General features: G+C 37.0%; 1 protein-coding gene across 5 annotated transcripts; it reads left to right on the forward strand.

Moving 5' to 3' along the window:
- The first annotated feature begins 1137 nt into the window (after positions 1-1137).
- Positions 1138-7718, forward strand: Cldnd1 (claudin domain containing 1). Of its 5 annotated transcripts, none has more exons than XM_047565301.1 (6): positions 1138-1224; positions 2386-2436; positions 2655-2964; positions 5085-5195; positions 6537-6674; positions 6836-7718. In XM_047565301.1, the coding sequence occupies exons 3-6, from the start codon at positions 2673-2675 to the stop codon at positions 7054-7056; spliced, it is 762 nt and encodes a 253-aa protein (XP_047421257.1). In that variant the 5' UTR covers positions 1138-1224; positions 2386-2436; positions 2655-2672; the 3' UTR covers positions 7057-7718. The 5 variants fall into 5 exon arrangements, with proteins under 5 accessions (XP_047421257.1, XP_047421253.1, XP_047421255.1 ...); XM_047565297.1 differs by having other exon boundaries at positions 1139-1224; positions 2393-2436; XM_047565298.1 differs by having other exon boundaries at positions 1174-1224; positions 2371-2436.
- The last annotated feature ends 10991 nt before the right edge of the window (positions 7719-18709 follow it).

Consider the following 18709-nt stretch of genomic DNA (forward strand, 5'->3'; position numbering starts at 1 on the left):
AAAGAGGGGCTTTGGGAGATACTCTGGTCCTTGAGTCTGCTGTCTCTGCAGTGTTGAGAAACCAGTTATTGGTTGGTCTCAGACCTCATTTATGGATGCACACAAGTTATCACCAAGATGTCCCTGATATTACTGGTCTTTCCCCATATGATGTTCTGTGCCATGCTGGGATTCTGCCAGTGAGAAGTTCATCACCAAATGCAGTCCCTTCATCTCGGACTAGAACTGTGAATTGAAGAAAACTTGTCTTTATAATTAAAAAAAAATGTATCTGGTTCATGTTAATAAATTTTTGTGCAATACCGGAGGGCTTAAAATCATTCTGTTGCTTTGATGCCACACAATCTCCAAGGTTATCCATGACCTCACTGCTTTAGATGATGTTCCCTAAACTTTGTTTTTTTTAATACTATTTAAATTTTTTAGACTATTTAATTTTTTTAGTCAATCTTTGAAGCATTATGTCTTCAGTACTTAGTATTTTAAAAATACTTTAAAAATCAACTGAAATTTATATTTTAAAAAATTACTGCAATAAAAAAATAAATATAACGTCATGAAGAGAAGGCAGCTATGAATATATATAGAGAATTCATATATATTCATATATATAATCTTTATACTCTAGACGCATACTATCTTCCAGGTCATATCATTTTTAGTTTAAATGAAAACAGGCCAGAAAGATCTGCTTCCATGTAGTTGTGGGATAGTGGGAAAATGGGGTTAACATTTCAAAAGCAGAATCCCACTGTTCATTTATACAGTGCTTACTTTCAAGGGGAGGGTGGTGAAACAGTGAAAACACAGGACTCAAAGCAGACCTTAGTTATGTAGGTCACAATCATTGCCTAGCTGCAACCGGAGACAGGCCGCCTTACTTTCTAGACATTCACCCCATATTTTCAAAGCTAGAATTAGTTTAGACCTCCGCTAGGGGCACCGCCTGGTCTACCAAGCGGAACTACATCCCCCACAATGGGCCGCGCGGCTCCCGGCATGCACTCCGCCGCCTTAGGCAGCTTTCCCTCCGTCCTTCCTACAACTCCCACAAGTCCCCTCGGCCCGGGGCTGCGGCCCGGCCCGGGGTGGAGGCGGAGGCGGAGGCGCGGGAGTTATGGAGGGGGCGGGCTCTGCAGGGAAGTGCGTCAGAGGAGGCGCGGGGAGAGTAGGGTGCTGTGGTCTGAGCTGAAGGGTGAAGCTGGCGGAGCAAGAGGATGGGCGGTGAGTGAGCGGGGCCGGCGTCGCCCGCGGGGGTCGCGTCGCCGTTCGGTGTTCCCGGCGGTTTGAAGAGGGGCTCCTTTGCGGTGCGCGCGGGATGGGCGGGTTCTGAGAGGCGGACTGTGGCGGGGGATTTCCCAGGGTCGTGCGGGGTGGGGAGGGGCCTGGTCGGGTGCCGGGGGCCCCTGGCTGGGGGCGCGCCGAGCTGCCCCGCCCCAGACTCGGCTTGCCTGGGCCTCCTTCGGCCCCGGGATGCGGCCCGCGAGGTGACCGTCCCGGGCGAACCAGGAATCACAGCTCCTAGTACCGGGACCCTTTAAGGTCATTTGAGAGCACCAAGATGAAAGGGGATTTAAAAAAAAACAAATACCCAAGTTTTGAGATATTGTTAAAAACTGCAATTGCGCTGATCTTACCTGAGCCACTTCCCATCTTTCAAAGTCAGCAACCCCAGTTTGCGAGCCTGTTTTTGTCCACCTTTGTAAGGTGTTTGGGGCGGTCACGGTATATACTTGACAGTATTTGACTCAGCGTGATCCGCCTTGAGTCATTTTCCGCGGCCATTTACTACTGCTGTAGAGCCCTGTCCACGCCTAGGGAGTGTTCATATTTTGCCCAATTCAGAGTTTTCTTTCTTGCTGGGAAGGGATCTTTTTTTTTTTTTTTTTTTTTTTATGGATCCATGTTGTACTTAAGGATTTAAGGAGAGAGCAAGGTTGCAGCTGAGAATCAGAATAATGATGATTGGGGAGAATAGATAGGAGCGAAGAATTTGAGTCTAGAGAAGCTTGGCTTAACTTAAATGAATTGGGGAGATTGATACCTGGCATTATTATATGTTATTGTTCTCTTTGCTCTCCCATACACCTAGAACAACCTTTCCCTCTGGGTTAATATCTTCGACTCAGATTTCCAAGTGGTTCCTGACTCTTGCCCTTGTTTTGAGAGGCTTCGCTCTACAAAGGAAACTGGGAGGAGCCAGTTTTCACTGCTTCGTTTCCTTCTGTCTTTTCCCGCACTCACACCCTTGACACTTAATGCTCTACAGCTTTTGTAAAAATTCAGTTGTAATTAAAAATGTGTGTACGGTACACTGCTGACCATGGGCATGTCTATTGTTTGTATCTGTAATGTGTATGTCCATTTCAGTGTTGTCTGTTTTAGTATGCAGGTGATAGACTAGAGAACAAGACTTCTGTCTCCGTAGCATCCTGGGTATGTGAGCATTCAATAAGTACTTTTATAAGAATGAGTTTTGTTTTAAACTTGTGAATGTTTGCTTTTTTATTTTTCAATTCCTTATGTTTATTCATTACTTAAAAGAAACAAGGGATGGGGAATAGGGTAAAGGGTGATTTCTAGATAATTTCAAAATACTCTTTCTTATTTGTTCTTGAAGTCTAATTTTCCTTCTTTCTTCAACTTTCAAACAGAGCAGTCTGAATGCCAGAATGGATAACCGTTTTGCTACAGCGTTTGTAATTGCTTGTGTGCTTAGCCTCATTTCCACCATCTACATGGCTGCCTCAATTGGCACAGACTTTTGGTATGAATATCGAAGTCCAGTTCAAGAAAATTCAAGTGATTTGAATAAAAGCATCTGGGAAGACTTCATTAGTGATGAGGCAGATGAAAAGACTTATAATGATGCACTTTTTCGATATAATGGCACAGTGGGATTATGGAGACGGTGTATCACCATACCCAAAAACACACATTGGTACGCTCCACCAGAAAGGACAGGTATTTCTCTATTTTAACTTCTCTCTCCTTTACCTACACAACAACAGACAGAATGTCCCAATGATTGCCCATTTATGTATTGAAAAGAAATAAATCTTATGTGTGCTTCTTATCACCTTCTTTTCCCAACTTCTATGCATTTCCATACTACTCATTAATATGGGTTAGATGAGTAACTTCTTGCCTTTGGAAAGCCACTTGAAATCATTTTATTTACTAACTCACTAAAATATTTTTAATCTCAACATGTGTATGAGGAAATACTTGGAAAAGTAGATTGGAAGACTAAATATTTGGTAGCCGATAAAAGGACTGGTATCCAAAATCAAATTAATAAGTGTTCATTGATATTTTTTTGGGGGGGGTTAGCTGTGTTATAGTGAATATCCTCCTTTTGCTTTATACTTAGAAGACAAAATTTGACCAAGTCTACCTTTAAATATATTTGAAAGTATTTTAAAACAATTTTGTTATACAAGTTGTAGGTTAAAAAGTTTTTATTGTAGAAAAAAAATCTGAAGATGATTCTCAGTTTTATTTAGCAAGTATTCGTATTGAACACTTAAAAGATTTTAATTTCTAGTTGTTAAATTGGAGGACTTTAAAGCTCTTTGTAAGGAACAACACTTTTTTTTTTTTTTTCTATTTGTGGTAACTTCTATTCGTTTCTTGGTAAGGAAGCAGTGTGTTCAAATCATAACAGAACACACTTGAGTTATATATCAGAAGAATGACTATCATATATGAAAAAGGAGATAAAATGCAAAGAAAGGTGAGAAACTTGGTTAAAATTCTTTGTAAAATGTTCAGTTCTACTTATGATGACACAGGAGCACTTGATATTGGAATCCTACCAGTTCTTTAGTTATTCATTCAACAATTATTGATTGAATACCTCTGTGTTCCTGGGTCTCAATTGGAGAACAAATCCTTATTCATAGGGACCATGTATTCCAAAAGGGGTGACAAGCAATAATCAGAATAACAAAGTACAACAGTATAAACAGAATAAGTAATTACATAGTGTGTTAAAAGATGACACGTGCTGTGGACAAATAGAGCAAAATAAAGGGGATTTTGGAAATACAAGGGGAGAAGACTATTGGAGAATATTGGTGGGCATAGATTCTAATTTTCATTAGGGTAATCAGCACAGGCTTCATTGACATGACACAACTTAAAGAAGATGGTGGTAGAGACTAGAAGAAGAAATTGGCCATATGGGTAATCAGAGTTTGTTGGGGGAATCATTTAGATCGAAAGGAACAACTACTGCAGAGGCCCTGTTGCAGGAGCATACTTGTTCAAGGACTAGCAAGGAATCCACTGACTGGATGAGTTGTGGGGAGAGTTGGTTACACTGTCAGAGACAGATTGTGACTGGGAATGGTGTAAATTGTTAAGGACTTCAGGAATGGGGAGGACTTTAATTTTTACTCTGAATACAATGTAGAGCCATATGAGAGGTCTTTGAGCAGTGGAGAGACATCATCTGGTCACCCTGGCTGATGTGGTAAGAACAGATAGGCAGCAGGGAAGGGTGAAAGCTTGGGAATTGGTTAGGAGTTTGGTGCATTAATCCAGGTGTAAAATGATTGTGAATCAGACCAATGTGGTGACACTAGATCCTGGATTTATTTTGGAGGAAGATCCTCCAGAATTTCCTATTGGAGTATATATAAGCAAGAATGATTAAAGTTTCCAATCTGATGAACTGGAAGGGTAGAATTGTGACCCCCTGAAATGTTGACCATTTTGGAGACAAGATCAAACTTACTTATTTCATTCTTTGTCCTCTCTCCTTTTAGTCTTACATATCTATTCTACCATTCATTTTACTCATCATATATGTGTGTGAGTGTATATATATATATATATATATATATTTTTTTTTTTTTTTTTTTTAATCTTCTTCGTGCTTCTATCTTCAATCTGTCACAGAGAACCAGTGGCATCCATTGGCATCAAAGGGACCTGTGTGTCGCTTGTGGCCAAAAATTAGCTTACTACCTTGGGAACATCTTTCTACATCACTTTATACTTCAGAGGATATTTAATGAAAGAGATTATTGTGAAATGTTTATAATGAAAACAACAAGGAATCATTGTTCTTGTTCTAGAGTCATTTGATGTGGTTACAAAATGCATGAGTTTCACTCTAAATGAGCAGTTCATGGAGAAATTTGTTGATCCCGGAAACCACAATAGTGGAATTGATCTACTTCGAACCTGTGAGTACTTTGATCTGAGCAGGACAGTTGGGGAGGAAAAGAAATAATTTTATTTGTAGTTGATTGAAATGTATTTCTGGAATATGATGTGTTAGTAGATAGTGTTAACTTGAAATAAATTCTCTAACACTATTCCAATGAACTCTCTTTTATTGGTAATATATTTTAGAAGGCAGAAATATACTTAACAAATTTCAAATGATTTGAAGTTGAGGGAGGCAGCTAATACAGTGGATGATGAAGTCTAGATAGTCAAAAGAAGTTATGGGCCCAGTTTATTAAGAGGAAATTTACTAGGGATTAAATAATAAATTCTGATATTTGAGTTAAACACTTACACTACCAACATTCAGATACTCATGTGAAAAAAGTTAACTACAAACTGTAAATGGGATCACTGAGTATCAGTCCTGTCAAAAGTGTTCAAGCAATCTTCAGGTGGTGGTAACAAGTGTAGATGTGAAAAAAAAAAAGCATTCATTATGAACTTTATATTCCTGATAACCAGGCTGCCCATGAAGTACTGTCTTTAGATTTGAGCTCAGTTTTTAGAACTTTAGAGACTTATAAGGGAAAACTGGATAAACTGAAGATTCTCAATTTTTCAATGAGAATGCATAGGAAGGAGTTTATTACTACCAGAGTTTGAAAAGAAGTTACTTGTATGAAGTTCCAAAAAGGAAAACTTGTGCCAAAAAGTAAAATTTGAGTAACATTGATATTAATACATTACTAATAATTAAAATTATCTGAAAATAGAATGAGATGCTTTGTGAGACTGTCACCTTTCTTTTCATGTTGATAAGGAAATTTATGGTGATTAAAACTGCTATTGAGTGCCTGGTATACTCCAGATCTACTCTATGAATTTTCTTTCAATAGCTTTGAAGATAGGACATTTATAATTACCATCCCTTTACTTGTTATTCCTGCCTTTAAAATCCTGTAAGGAGGCTGGGCATGGTGGTGCATGCCTATGATTCCAGTTATTGGCTGAGGCAGGAGGATTGCAAATTTGAGGCCAGCCTGAGTAACTTAGTGAGACCCTGTCTCAAAATAAAAATAAAAACAAGGGCTGAGGATGTAGTTCAGTGTTAGAGCACCCTTGAATTTAATCTCTGATATGAAAGAAAAAATCCTGTAAGGACTTCAATATTGTCTGTACATAGTGTTAGACCATTTTTTTCCCCTGCAAATTCTGACTTTCCTGCTTACTGTCTCACTTTGTAAGAGTTAAAATAGAAATAGTAATAGTATCTTTTGTAAGAGTTGTCGGGGATTAATTCACAAAGCATGAAATCATGGTAACAATTCTATTCTTTCTCTCCTTTTTAAAACCAGATCTTTGGCGGTGCCAGTTCCTTTTACCTTTTGTTAGTCTAGGTTTGATGTGCTTTGGGGCTTTGATTGGACTTTGTGCTTGTATCTGCCGAAGTTTGTATCCCACCATTGCCACAGGCATTCTCCATCTCCTTGCAGGTGGGTCTTGTTATCATATTTAACTTCTAGCTTCTTCTGTGTCCTTAGGGACCAAAGAGTTATAATTCATAGTCACATATTATTGCACTGTCATGTTGCCTGAAAAGCTCTTTTCTGTGCTCTTACCCAACTATGTTTTGTTTTCCAAATTTTCCTCCAAGGTCTGTGTACACTGGGCTCAGTAAGTTGTTTCGTTGCTGGAATTGAACTACTCCACCAGAAACTAGAGCTGCCTGAGAATGTGTCTGGTGAATTTGGATGGTCCTTCTGCCTGGCTTGTGTTTCCGCTCCTTTACAGTTCATGGCTTCTGCTCTATTCATTTGGGCTGCTCACACCAACCGTAAAGAGTACACCTTAATGAAGGCATATCGGGTGGCGTGAACAGGAAGTTCCTTGCTTTACATTTGCCATTTTTAATATTTTTGATATTGATGTTTTCCCTTGCCTCCTTCCCAATTGTTTTTAATTTTTATTTTTTTGTGGATATACCATATTATCCTGAAAGTCCCTTTTGTTTATACTCTCACACACACCACTAAATATATAGTAAATGCCACTAAAATTTATGTGGTTTACTCAGAGTGATTTCATTTCTCAAACTAATTTAGGTTCAAAGTCTAGACATAAAGAAATAGAGGATTGACACAAATTTGTGACAGAAAATCAGCAGTGGGAAATTGACCCAGAACAAGTTCTGCTTATGTGTATTAGACTTTCCACCAAAAGTACAAATTTCTTTGGTAAACTTCTTATTGTCAGAATTTTGCTGTTGTAGATAGCCAGTCAGTTAGGCATATTAGTGCTGTTTTCAAAAATTTGAAAGCTCCATAAAATTGGAAAATTATCTAAGATCCTTTTCTGTAAACTTTGGCACATAGCTTCATCCTAAGGTGAAATATGGCAGCTGTTTATATTTACACCATGTTAGTCTACAAGAAAAGAAGTGAAAAATACAGTGTTTACTTGAAATTTTAACTTTATAATTGCAAAAATTCTAATTCAGCCAAACGGGTTAATCTTATTTTATTGAATTGCTTTTTTTTTTAAAAAAAAAAAAAACTCCTTTATAGAATTTTCAGTACCACCAAACCATTTTTAGTTGTTTTCCTTCTTTCTTCCACACTGGGCTTATTAAAAGAATACTTTCTTTTTAATATTGTTAGGATCACAGAGTAAGAAATTTCCCAACTGCTTTCTGTTTATTCCAGCTAAGTACCATAAAGAAGGTTCTACCATAAAGAGCCCACAGAGCTGGGAATACTACCACAAGATCTAAAGCTGTGGCTGTTCATTTAAACTCCAACTATGGTCTTTATTTCTTGTGGTGAAATGACGTGCCTTTCCTTGCCTAAATCCCTTCCTGGTGTATATCATTATTTAATGTGTTCTAATTCAGTCATTTTTTTATAAATATGTCTATAAACATTGAACTTTAAAAAAATCTTATTTATTTATTCCATTACTGTAGCACTTGACAGATTTAAAAAAATTGTAACTTAGTAATTTCTTACCATATGCTAAATCTGTCTTTTTTAAAAAATAAAAATGAGAAGAGACTCAAAAGAATTGTGTATAGAGTGAATTGATTTAAATCTCAGTACATTGGGATGGTTCTCTGTGGCAAATGCATTATTGCTCTTTAGACTTGTCTTTATATCTTGTGTCTGGTTCTGTCTTCCAGAAAATATGGGAACTCCCCACCATTAGCAAATAAGTGAATTTTTGTGTTTCAGAATTTTAAGACACATTTTCAAACTAGTTTTGTGATCTTTGCACATCATACTTAATGTGACCAGTTTCCTAGAAAGTTATTTTATTAGTGGATGTTTGTATTCTATGTTAAATAAGTCAACTCTGACAAGGTCAGCATTACTCCAGTTACTGTGAAATGACTGGTTACTCAGGTTTCTACCTATTCTTAACTCTTGAAATTTCATTGCTTTTCAGCATCTGTGGAATGGATAGGAAAAAAGTTAAGTGAACAAACCAAACCCTTTGGAATGGGATTTAAAAATTATCAACATCAGGACATTTTTGTATTAGGAAGTTATTTTAAATAGTATTCCTGGCTCTTTGCCCCCAGAGTTATCTGTACCTGTCCACCAAAATCAGTGTTTAATGTGCATTGTGGAAATTAAGTGAGAATTGGACTTTTAAGTTATAGCCTTGGTGGTAGTAGTTTTGAATTTGAAAAGCTAGCACCATAATCTCTGTTGCTGAATATGTTTTGTAATTGGTATTTTTAGCACATTGCAGAGTAGTTCAGGCCATGCTGTCTCGCAAAGATTTTTTTTTCTCCATAATACATAGGACCATATTTCATTTAATGTGAAAAAAGTTTTTTTCTAATCAGGTTGAATCATATGAAATTGCTGATACCCAACCATTTATACTTTTTTTTTTTTGTACTGGCAATATAACTTGGGAGTGTTTTGCCACTGAGCTCATCCCCAGCCCTTTTTAATTGTTTTATTTTGAGACTGGGTCTCACCAGATTACTTAGGGTCTCACTAAGTTGCTGAGACTGGCTTTGAACTTTCAATCCTCCTGTCTCATCTCTAGAGTCACTGGGATTTCAGATATGTGCCACTAGTGCCCAGTTGATATCCAACTATTTTGATCAATCTAATACATAAAAATGGCAAGGTAAATTGTGTTAATAATATTCATTTAATCTTTGAAAGCAACTCCCAAAGTAAAAACAAACAAAACAAAAACCAAACACATTTTTTAAAACATAAGTTTTATGACAATTTAAGAAATGTTTTAAATCATTAATTTTATGGTTCCTAGTTGATTAAATGATGTGGATGAATATCTCCTAAATGCTTTTTAGCAAAATACATTTCAAAATTTGTTAGCCTTAAAAACACCCAAAATTGATATAATAAAAAAGACTAATTCTAGAAGAATTCATTTGTTCAGTTTACTATATCATAATACACTAGTTGCAATGTAATAGTATTGTATTAAAATTTCTCTTGTTCTAAGTGTTTAGGGGTGTGTATATACGTATTGGGAGGGAGGATAGAATTAAGAAATCACTTAGAGGTGAAATCATTTAGTCATTTATTCACATGATTGAGAAGAATGAGGTGAGTACAACGAATCAATTTAGAGTTTGACATTTTTCATTCCAGAAACATTACCAAATGCAGCCAAACACTGTTAAAACTTACAAATCTAGTTATGTTCACTTGACTATAAGATATTCAGAATGAGGACTTTTCAATGTTTAATCCTCACGTAAGTTTTTATCTAAAATGAAAACTTGTTGAATTGACCTAATTTGGCAACTCCAACACTTCCTGAAGTGAGCCAGTTAATGGGTAAGACTGATGATGCCAGTGGTTATTTCACAGGCTGGATGCAGCGCTGTCCTGGCACAGATGGGTGGACTATTTTGTCCTTTCAGGAATCTTCTCATAAGGAAATGATGGCTCCTACCTTAAAAAGAAAGGAGTAAACCAAGGGAGCACATCTATGTGTAGGAATTCTTTTTCCTATTGTTCATCAGGTGTTCTGACACTATTTCAATCAGATGCATTTTTTCCCATAGGGTCAAATTACAGATAGATACCAATGTTGTGCAGATTCATAATGTGGAAATCCTAAAATGCAAGAAAAGTAACAAAAATGATTACCTGCTGTTTTTAGTATAAATCTTCTATAATGCCAGATTTTCTGTTAGCAAAATCGATACATTATTTTACATATAAACATTCACACATCTTCAGGAAACTTGTATATACAAGATTCAATTTATATTTCTGTCTGCATTTGCAGAGGTTTGAAAATGTGAACTATGAAAAAGAATTTGTTTTTGTGTTTTGTTTGCAGTGCTAGAGCTCATTCCCAGGGCCCTGTGCATGCTAGGCAAGCACTTTGCCACCCAGCTATATCTTCAGCCTTTCTGTATTGTCTTTGTCTTTGAAAATGTCTGAGTAATGCATCACGTTTTATCTATTACTGACTCAGTGTTGGTGTTTCAGGGTGTGAACTTCACCTCACCTGTCCTTCAACTTTTTATCCTTCCTAGTCTACCAGCATTCTGTTCTAATTTTCCTTACCTTGTCATCATATGTTCACAAACATCTCTGATTCTCTTGTCCCCATAATCTCCCATGGTCTCTTCCTATATAATCCTTAGCCTTATTTTCATATACTGTGCTATTCAGTTCTCTTATTCCTGTCTCAAACCACCAAAGGTGTCTGTTCAAAACTAAAACTTTTCTATAAAATTATGCTTCTGACTAACTGCTTGACAAGTACAATAATCCCTGTTTATTACCTCACATTTTTCAAATCTCCTTGTAAAAGTTCTTGGAAACTTATTCTTCCTTGATTTCTATGGAAGAAATTTATGCCCTTCTTAAGGGAGTCTTAGAATTAATTCTTCCAGTATCTCCAACCCTTACTTGCTCCTTTTAAAAGGGGGAATGTGTTATTACCTGATTGGAGAGATTGCTGGGATCAGGGTATCCACTGGAGCAGAAGAGTGTATATTGGTTATAATATACCTGCTTTACGGAGTTGTGAAGAGAATTGCTAAGCATAAAGTAGCCAAAAATGCTAGTTATGACTGATTACATTACAAGGTGGTGGGGTTACCAAGGCTATTAATTGGTCATCCTCAGTCTAGACTGCACATTGGAATTTCCTGGACTAATTTAAAAATTAGTCATGTCTCATAGAATCTGGTTTAGTTGGCCTGGGGTGTGGTTAAGTTTTTGCAAATTTTCCAGCTTTTCCAAATGATTTCAGGGGCAACTGTTTGAAAACTACACTTAAAAGCACTAGAATTTTCTCTAGGCAGATTGTTAGAAAGACAGTGGAGTAAATAGACCTGGCATCCTGTCTGCCTAGGGAGCAAATATATCTGGCATAGTGCCTGCCTTCTAGCATCTACTTCTGTCCTGTGCTTTCTAGTACTCTTACTGCTGTCGACTGGCCCTTTGAGATAGACCCTGATCCATTATACCACTGCTGACTGGAGATATCTAGTGTAATGGTGTGATTGTGAGTTGTTCCCCAGAAGCTCATGTGTGAGACAATGCAAGAAGGTTCAGAGAAAAAATGATTGGGTTATCAGAGCTTTAACACAATCAGTAAATTAATCACCTGATGGGATTAAGTGGTAACTGAAGGCAGGTGGGTTGTAGTTGGAGGAGGGTGGGGCATTAGGAGTGTGGCTTTGGGGTATATATTTGTATCTGACAAGTGGAGTCTCTCTCTCTCTGCTTTCTGATCATCATGTGAGCTCCTTCCCTCTACCACTCTTCTGCCATGATGTCCTGACTCACCTTGAGCCCTAAAGAATGGAGAATGCTATCTATGGATTAAGACCTCTGAAATTCTGAGCCCCAAATGAACTTTTCCTCCTATACAGTTGCTCTGGTTGGGTCCTTTAATCACGGCAGCAAAAAAGCTGAATAAAAAAACATCTATGAAGTTGCCCCAGTACAGACCTATTATGGTTTGAATCTGGAAGGTATCACTAAATGCTCACATCTTGAAAGCATAGCTGCTAAAGCAGCACAGTTCAAAGGTGGGGCATTTAGGTGATGATTGGATCATGATGATTCTGACCTCATCAGTGGATTAATCTATCTATAGCCAAATGGACTACTGGGAGATGGAGGACAGTTGGAGGAAGTAGGTTATTGGGAATGTGCCATGGAATGGCTTATCTTGTCTTCAGCCCTTTCTGCTCAGCTCCCTGCTGCTATGAACTGAGCAGCATTCCTCTGTCCACTCTTCTACCATGGCATTTCTGCCCTGGAGTCAACTGACCATGGACTGAATCCTCTGAAATCATGGGCCATAATAAACACCTTCCTCTAAGTTGTTTTCAGGTATTTTGATTACAGCAACGAAAAGCTGACCCACACAAGACCCGGTGTACTCTAGCAACTGGTCCTAAAGTTTGGATTTGGTAGAAGGTAATAACATTGCTCATTTTGAGCTTGCATGTAACAAGTCAGGGAAAGTATAACCATGGAAAAGAGAGGGGTACACTGTACTTTCTGTAGTGCTTTCAGGGCTTGTAGTTTGGAGTGGTTAATTAGGCCTCCATAAAGAAAGTGAATATTTTGATTGTGGTCTGCTTGTCATTTCATTCTCTTGCTTAAACTTGGAAAGAAAGAGGAGTGAGGGTTTGACATTAACCTCTACATAAGTCAGAAAATTCTTGAAGATGAACATGGAATGGCAGTGTCTATCAAATGAAGGTCAAATGCTTCTATTTCAATAAGTTGTCATGAAGGTAAATAGGGTATATAGGCAAAGATTTAGAACAGATCCTGAAACATGAGAGCTCAATAAATGCTACCTATTATTACCTGCAGGCCAACACAGTGCACCGGAGGAGGGTGGCTTTTGCCTAACCTGTGTGTCAGACATTTGTGCATAGGACTCTGAGCTATTGAGGCTTATTCTTGTGGCTGTTCTCCAGTGAGGAGGAGGCTGGTGTTGGGGAGAGTCTTTGGCTTTCAGTTAAGGTTTACTAAAAACAGCCTCTTTACTTATGCTAGTTAGCTATTCATGCCTCTCAAGGTGAAAGAATTTATACTTTTTAAGCTTACATTTTTTTTTTCCTGTCTCTCCAAGATGACTGCAGTAGTGTGAGACTTTTGGTCTTTCAATGATTGTGCTAACCATATCAATCTGTCATAATCTGATATTGTAGTACTATTACAGAGTATCTGATATTGGATAATTTATAAGGAATGGGAGTTTATTTCTTAAGTTTTGGAGGCTGTAAAGTTTAACACCAGCGAGTCAGCAGGTTCAGTGTCTGGTGAGGGTCTGATCTCTGCTTCCCAGGTGGTACCTTGACTGCTGCATCCACCAGAGGGGAGGTGGGCTGTTCCTTACATGGCATGAAAACAGAATGGCTGGAGAGGTCAAAGGAAAGCAAAGAGTGGGACACCAGCCATTTTATAAGGGCATAAATCCCACCCATGAGGATGATGCCCTCCTGGCCTAACCACCTCTTAAAGTCCCCACCTCTTAACATTGTCACAATGGCAATTAAATTTTGGCATGAGTTTGGGAGGGGACAAACATTCAAACTGTATACTGAGCTATTATGTTTTTAGAGCTCTGTTCTTTTGAGAGAAGTAATAGATGAATGATTAGAGCATTTGAATATATATAATTAATATATATGTGAAAATATAAAGGATATATAGGCTCTAGTTTATGATTTCCAATCTATTTTAATGCACCTGTATCAATTTAAGATATTTGCAGAACTGGAAACTTGACGATGAGAACCATGAGAGTAGAAATCTTAATCTGACTTATAGTGCACAGTGATTATACATGCCTGACATTTTTAAAAAAATGCCCAGTAAGTACATATAAAATGATGCACGAAAAAATAATATTTAGATTATGTAATTGTTTGACTTTTTTTTCCTCTAAAAATTAATTCTTTAGTCTGGTAAGCCATAATACTCATTTTTCAGTTTTAAGCACATAGATGTATACATTATTGTTCAATCCATGTACATTTATCTACCTATAGATAGCTATGTATACAGATAAATACATAATTATTAAATTTTGAGCTTTAGTGCTACCTCCCATCAGTCCTCAAAGGTGTAAAACATTAATTTCTTGGTATGTGTTTTCTTGGGAAAGTAAAACATTTATTATTTTAAAGATCAATATTTCCATCTAAGTAGGGGCTACATATTTAAACATGAAGTTAGTGACACAGAAGAAGAAATTGAGAGGAAGGGAAGTATTGTTGAGAATGAAGTTCCATTTAGTTTACTCGTGTGTATTTAATACCCTACAAATATCCTATACCATTTTCTTTCTTAAATAGCTTGCATTACATACATTCCTAAATAGCAGGGATTGTGCCTATGCAATTCTTTTACTGTGTAGCCCCATATTGGTTCTTAAACGAAGAGTAACTATATTCACTACATATTTTCTTGGTGATCACAAAAGGAATCTAAGATGCTTTGCAGGAGGGGATTAAGACAAGACAATGGAGAGCACTAACACAAGAGGACAGGCCTCAGCTTGCTGAGGAAATCATGCCAAAGGTGTCTTGTCTCTAGTAGAATCTCATAGCTGACCTCTCTACCAGAATTCTTGTCATAGTAAATTTTATGATAAATTTGTATTTTGAGATGATGTAAAAACTAAGAGTGCTCAGGTCTTGGAATTTTGAAGAGTTATACTTCTAGTTCAGCCAACATAAACTCAAAAGAAAATGTGTTTCAGGACCCTCCTACCACCCACTTCTAAGACTGCCTCTTTCTGTGGACTTAGGGTTCTCAGGCTGTCCAGCCTTCCAGGAATCTCAAGTTTGGGACATTATATGACCTGGGTCTCTGAGACTTAAGGGTTTCCTTAATATGTGCCTCATTCCTCTGGGCCGTTTCCTGTTGAAGACCTAGCAAAATAGATGAGCTCACTTGGGTTACTGAAATACCAAGTGACACCATCTGGGTAAGTTATGTGTGTAATAGTTGGAACTTCAAGACCTTAATCCTAATTTCTTGCTTCTTCTCTTTCTGCCTGCCTGCTTTTCTTCCCTCCCTCCCTTCCACTTCCTCCCTCTCTCTTTCTTTAAGTAGTTTTGAGCACCTCAGCTGTGGCCATGCATTATAATAGACCCTGGGAATATAGACTGCACCTCTGCCTTCATACAGAACATAGGCTGCTACTAGAAATAAAACAAAATACACACATATATTTTTTTAAATATGGATTCTTTCTGAATCCATGAATAATACCCCTCATCAATCAGTGTTGCTCATTGGGCAAGATAAAGATAAATATCTTGATCATATTTGTCTCAATTTAATATCCTAATCATATCATGTACTTGTTATAGAGATGGAGAAGCATTTTGGCTAGAATAGTTTGAGTGCTCCTCAAATTTCATTGCTTCATATACACATAGCGCTAGTCTATATATTTATATTTCAAAAATGAATAAATCAGTTTTCTCTGTCCTGTCCTAATTATGGTAACCTAAAGTACCTTATTTAGTCTATATTTTAGTTTATATTCTAGATTTATTGCAAACATTTAGAAGGTTTTTTCCCTACCCACTTTTTAAAGCTCAGGTCAGCAATCTTGGGCACTTGTGTTTGTTTAAATGTCCCATGTGCCCAACTGCATGTCCCAGTCAAAGGCTGTTTTCACTTTTTCTTATGTTCACTCTCTGGTTTAATGAAGATTAGTTTCACACAGAAACATATCTCGCGGTATGTTTTAAAAATTCCCAGTAGGTGTTTCTTTCAATAGAAATTTTTGGACTTTATCTCAGTTTTCTTTTATTTCATTTGTGTTCTTTTATCCTTTTCTTCTAAAGGGAGTATCAAACAAAACATACCAGTATATATTATCAGCATATGATTCATTTCTCCAAAATTATCATACTAATTTGATGATATGTACTTTACCACATTAGCATTTGCTTTCTTACCCTCATGAAAGGAAGCTGCCTTTCTTGTTAACTCAAACAGGACTAACAAGATTTTGTTCTCCTTGTTCTCTGAGTTTGATTTTGATTCACTGGCAAAGGCAAAACAAGATTATAACACAAACAGATGAACATAATTTAAATCAAATAAAATATTAAATTCATAGGTAATAAAAAGGGAACATACATTTATTTTAATGTATTAAATTGACTATTTTCTACCACCTTTCTATCAAGCTCATACCTAAACTCCCTGTTCAATAAGATGAAATAATTTCTTTAAAAAATGTATAGCTCAATAGTTATCTCTTTACTCTGTGAGATTTTAAAAATATGAATTACTGTATTTAGCATATTTATTATTATTTTTGTTTTTCATAACCCATTATATATAGATATATAGTTTCTCTCCATATATAGGGCTGTCAATGAATTAGTGAAATAGCCCTTCTGAGCCTTTTTTGGACATTTCTCTCCTTTTTAATGTTTTAACTGTAAAAGGTAAACTGAAATAATGAAAAATTGTTCAAATCATATATTTTATAATTTACAAGAGCAACATGGTAAATGTTTTTACTTGAAAGTAGGTATTAAATAATAAAGCATGATGACAGGAAATATTTTGTAATGCAAAATTCTACATTTAGCTGTTCAGAGGGAAGTAGAAAAGGGACTTAGTGAATGGGAGGGTTGGGGAGCAGCAGTGGAAAGTGAGGGAGAAGGTCAATGGAGTACAAAGAAAGGGTAGACATCTAGGTCAATGCAGGATATATTCATGTATTGAAATGTCACAGTGACACCCATTAATTTGTAAAATTAAATAATTTGCTTAAAAAAAAATCAACAAAAACATTTTCAGAGGGACCAGGTAGGTGGTATAGGAAGAACTAATTGTTGTCAGACAGGTCTCTCAACTTTTCAAGAAAAGTTAAAATTTGCTTTTATAAAAAATTATCCTGAGTTTCAAGTGTTTGAAATGAAATAATAATAATAAAACAATAACAACACTATTCTATTCTGCACTATAAGGGCTGAAGTCAACAATTTTGTGCAACTCTTGGGTGACCTCTTGTGATGTATTATATGATCACTGAGAATGTGAGTTTTATAATTAGACAGACTGAGGTCATATTACACAGACTACTGAAGGACATGAGTGAGTGACTCAGTCACAGGGGGCTTCATTTTCTTATCTGTCACATGGGATAATAATTCTACTTCTCACAGAATTCAAGTGAGTGTTAAATGAGGTAAGACTTACATATAGCTTAGCATAAGATGGACACACAATATATATCCAAGTCAATTTGGTGATGCTGATGGTGAAGGTGAAGATTTGGTATCTTTATTGACTTAAATAAACCATAAGAACTGACTCATGGTTTATGGGGGTGGAGTGGGAAGTTGAGAACATCTGAGGAACTTGTATATTAAAAAGTCAAACTCACTTGGATTTCACTGCTGTATTTTTTGTTTCATAACAGTCACCTTTCATTTACCCAGGGGCAAACAGAATTTTACAAAGAATAGGCAAGTTTGGTTGGTCCAACAAACTCAGCACTTGGTATATCCTCGCTCCTGCCCTGTGATCATTATCAGGTCTTTTGTAATCTTTTGTTAAGTTGTGGAAGATTGTATTAACCAAAGATGGTCAATATAGTAAGTCTCATCCACATGCATTTCTTATATTGTGATGTTGACACTTTCTCCATCAGGGGATCTATCTCTTCTTTCCCTGAATATGGATAAAATGTGACAGTCTCAATGATGAAAGTGAGGCAAAAGTGATGTTAAGTGATTTCTAAAACCGGGTCTTCAAAATGCCATGTATTCCTGTCTTGTTTTCTTGGTACGTTTGTTCTCAGAACATAGCCATGCTGCAAGGAAACTCAGATTTATTTATTTCTAGTACTACCATAATAATGCAACTACTAAGGACATGGCTTAAAACAATAAAAAAAAAAATCTGTCATTTCACAGTTTTAGAGGCTAGAGGTCTGAAATCAAGGTGCTGGCAGGGCCAAGTTCCCTTTGAAGCTCATAAGGGCAAGTCCTTTGTTTCTTCCTGACTTCTAATGGTACGCTGGAACTTTTGGCCTATAGATGCATTGAACTCAATTCTCCATCTTCATGTTTCCCTGCATTGTCTTTCCCTGTCTCTCTGTGTGTCCGAATTCCCCTTTGACTTAAAGGGTACCAATCTTATTAGATTAGGGCCCATCCTAATGACTTGACTTTAATTAACCCTGTAAATAAGGTCCCATTTTGAGGTACTGGGGATTAGAACATTAACATGTCTTTTTTAGGGGCCCACAACTCAATCCACAACACCAGTTAACAAGGAGAGGCCACATGTTGATGGAGATTCCATCTGACAGCCAGTAACCACTGCCATTCATGGATGTGAGGGAGCCTTTGAAATGACTCTCGTCCTAGCCATCATCTGACTGCAACTAAGTGACATGTTGAGCAAAACTTGCCTCAATGAGCATTAACCACGGTCAGAAACATAAATGATAATAACATAGCTATTGTTTTAAATAACCCAATTTTAGGATGTGCAGCAATAATAACTGGAAC

This window comes from Sciurus carolinensis, chromosome 9, assembly GCF_902686445.1.
Source record: "Sciurus carolinensis chromosome 9, mSciCar1.2, whole genome shotgun sequence".
Taxonomy (NCBI): Eukaryota; Metazoa; Chordata; class Mammalia; order Rodentia; family Sciuridae; genus Sciurus; species Sciurus carolinensis.

Coding starts and splice junctions, on each gene's coding strand:
- Cldnd1 (XM_047565297.1), top strand. Junction 2,437..2,654: donor CTGTCTCCGTAGCATCCTGG/GTATGTGAGCAT, acceptor ACTTTCAAACAG/AGCAGTCTGAATGCCAGAAT. Junction 6,675..6,835: donor CATTCTCCATCTCCTTGCAG/GTGGGTCTTGTT, acceptor TTTTCCTCCAAG/GTCTGTGTACACTGGGCTCA.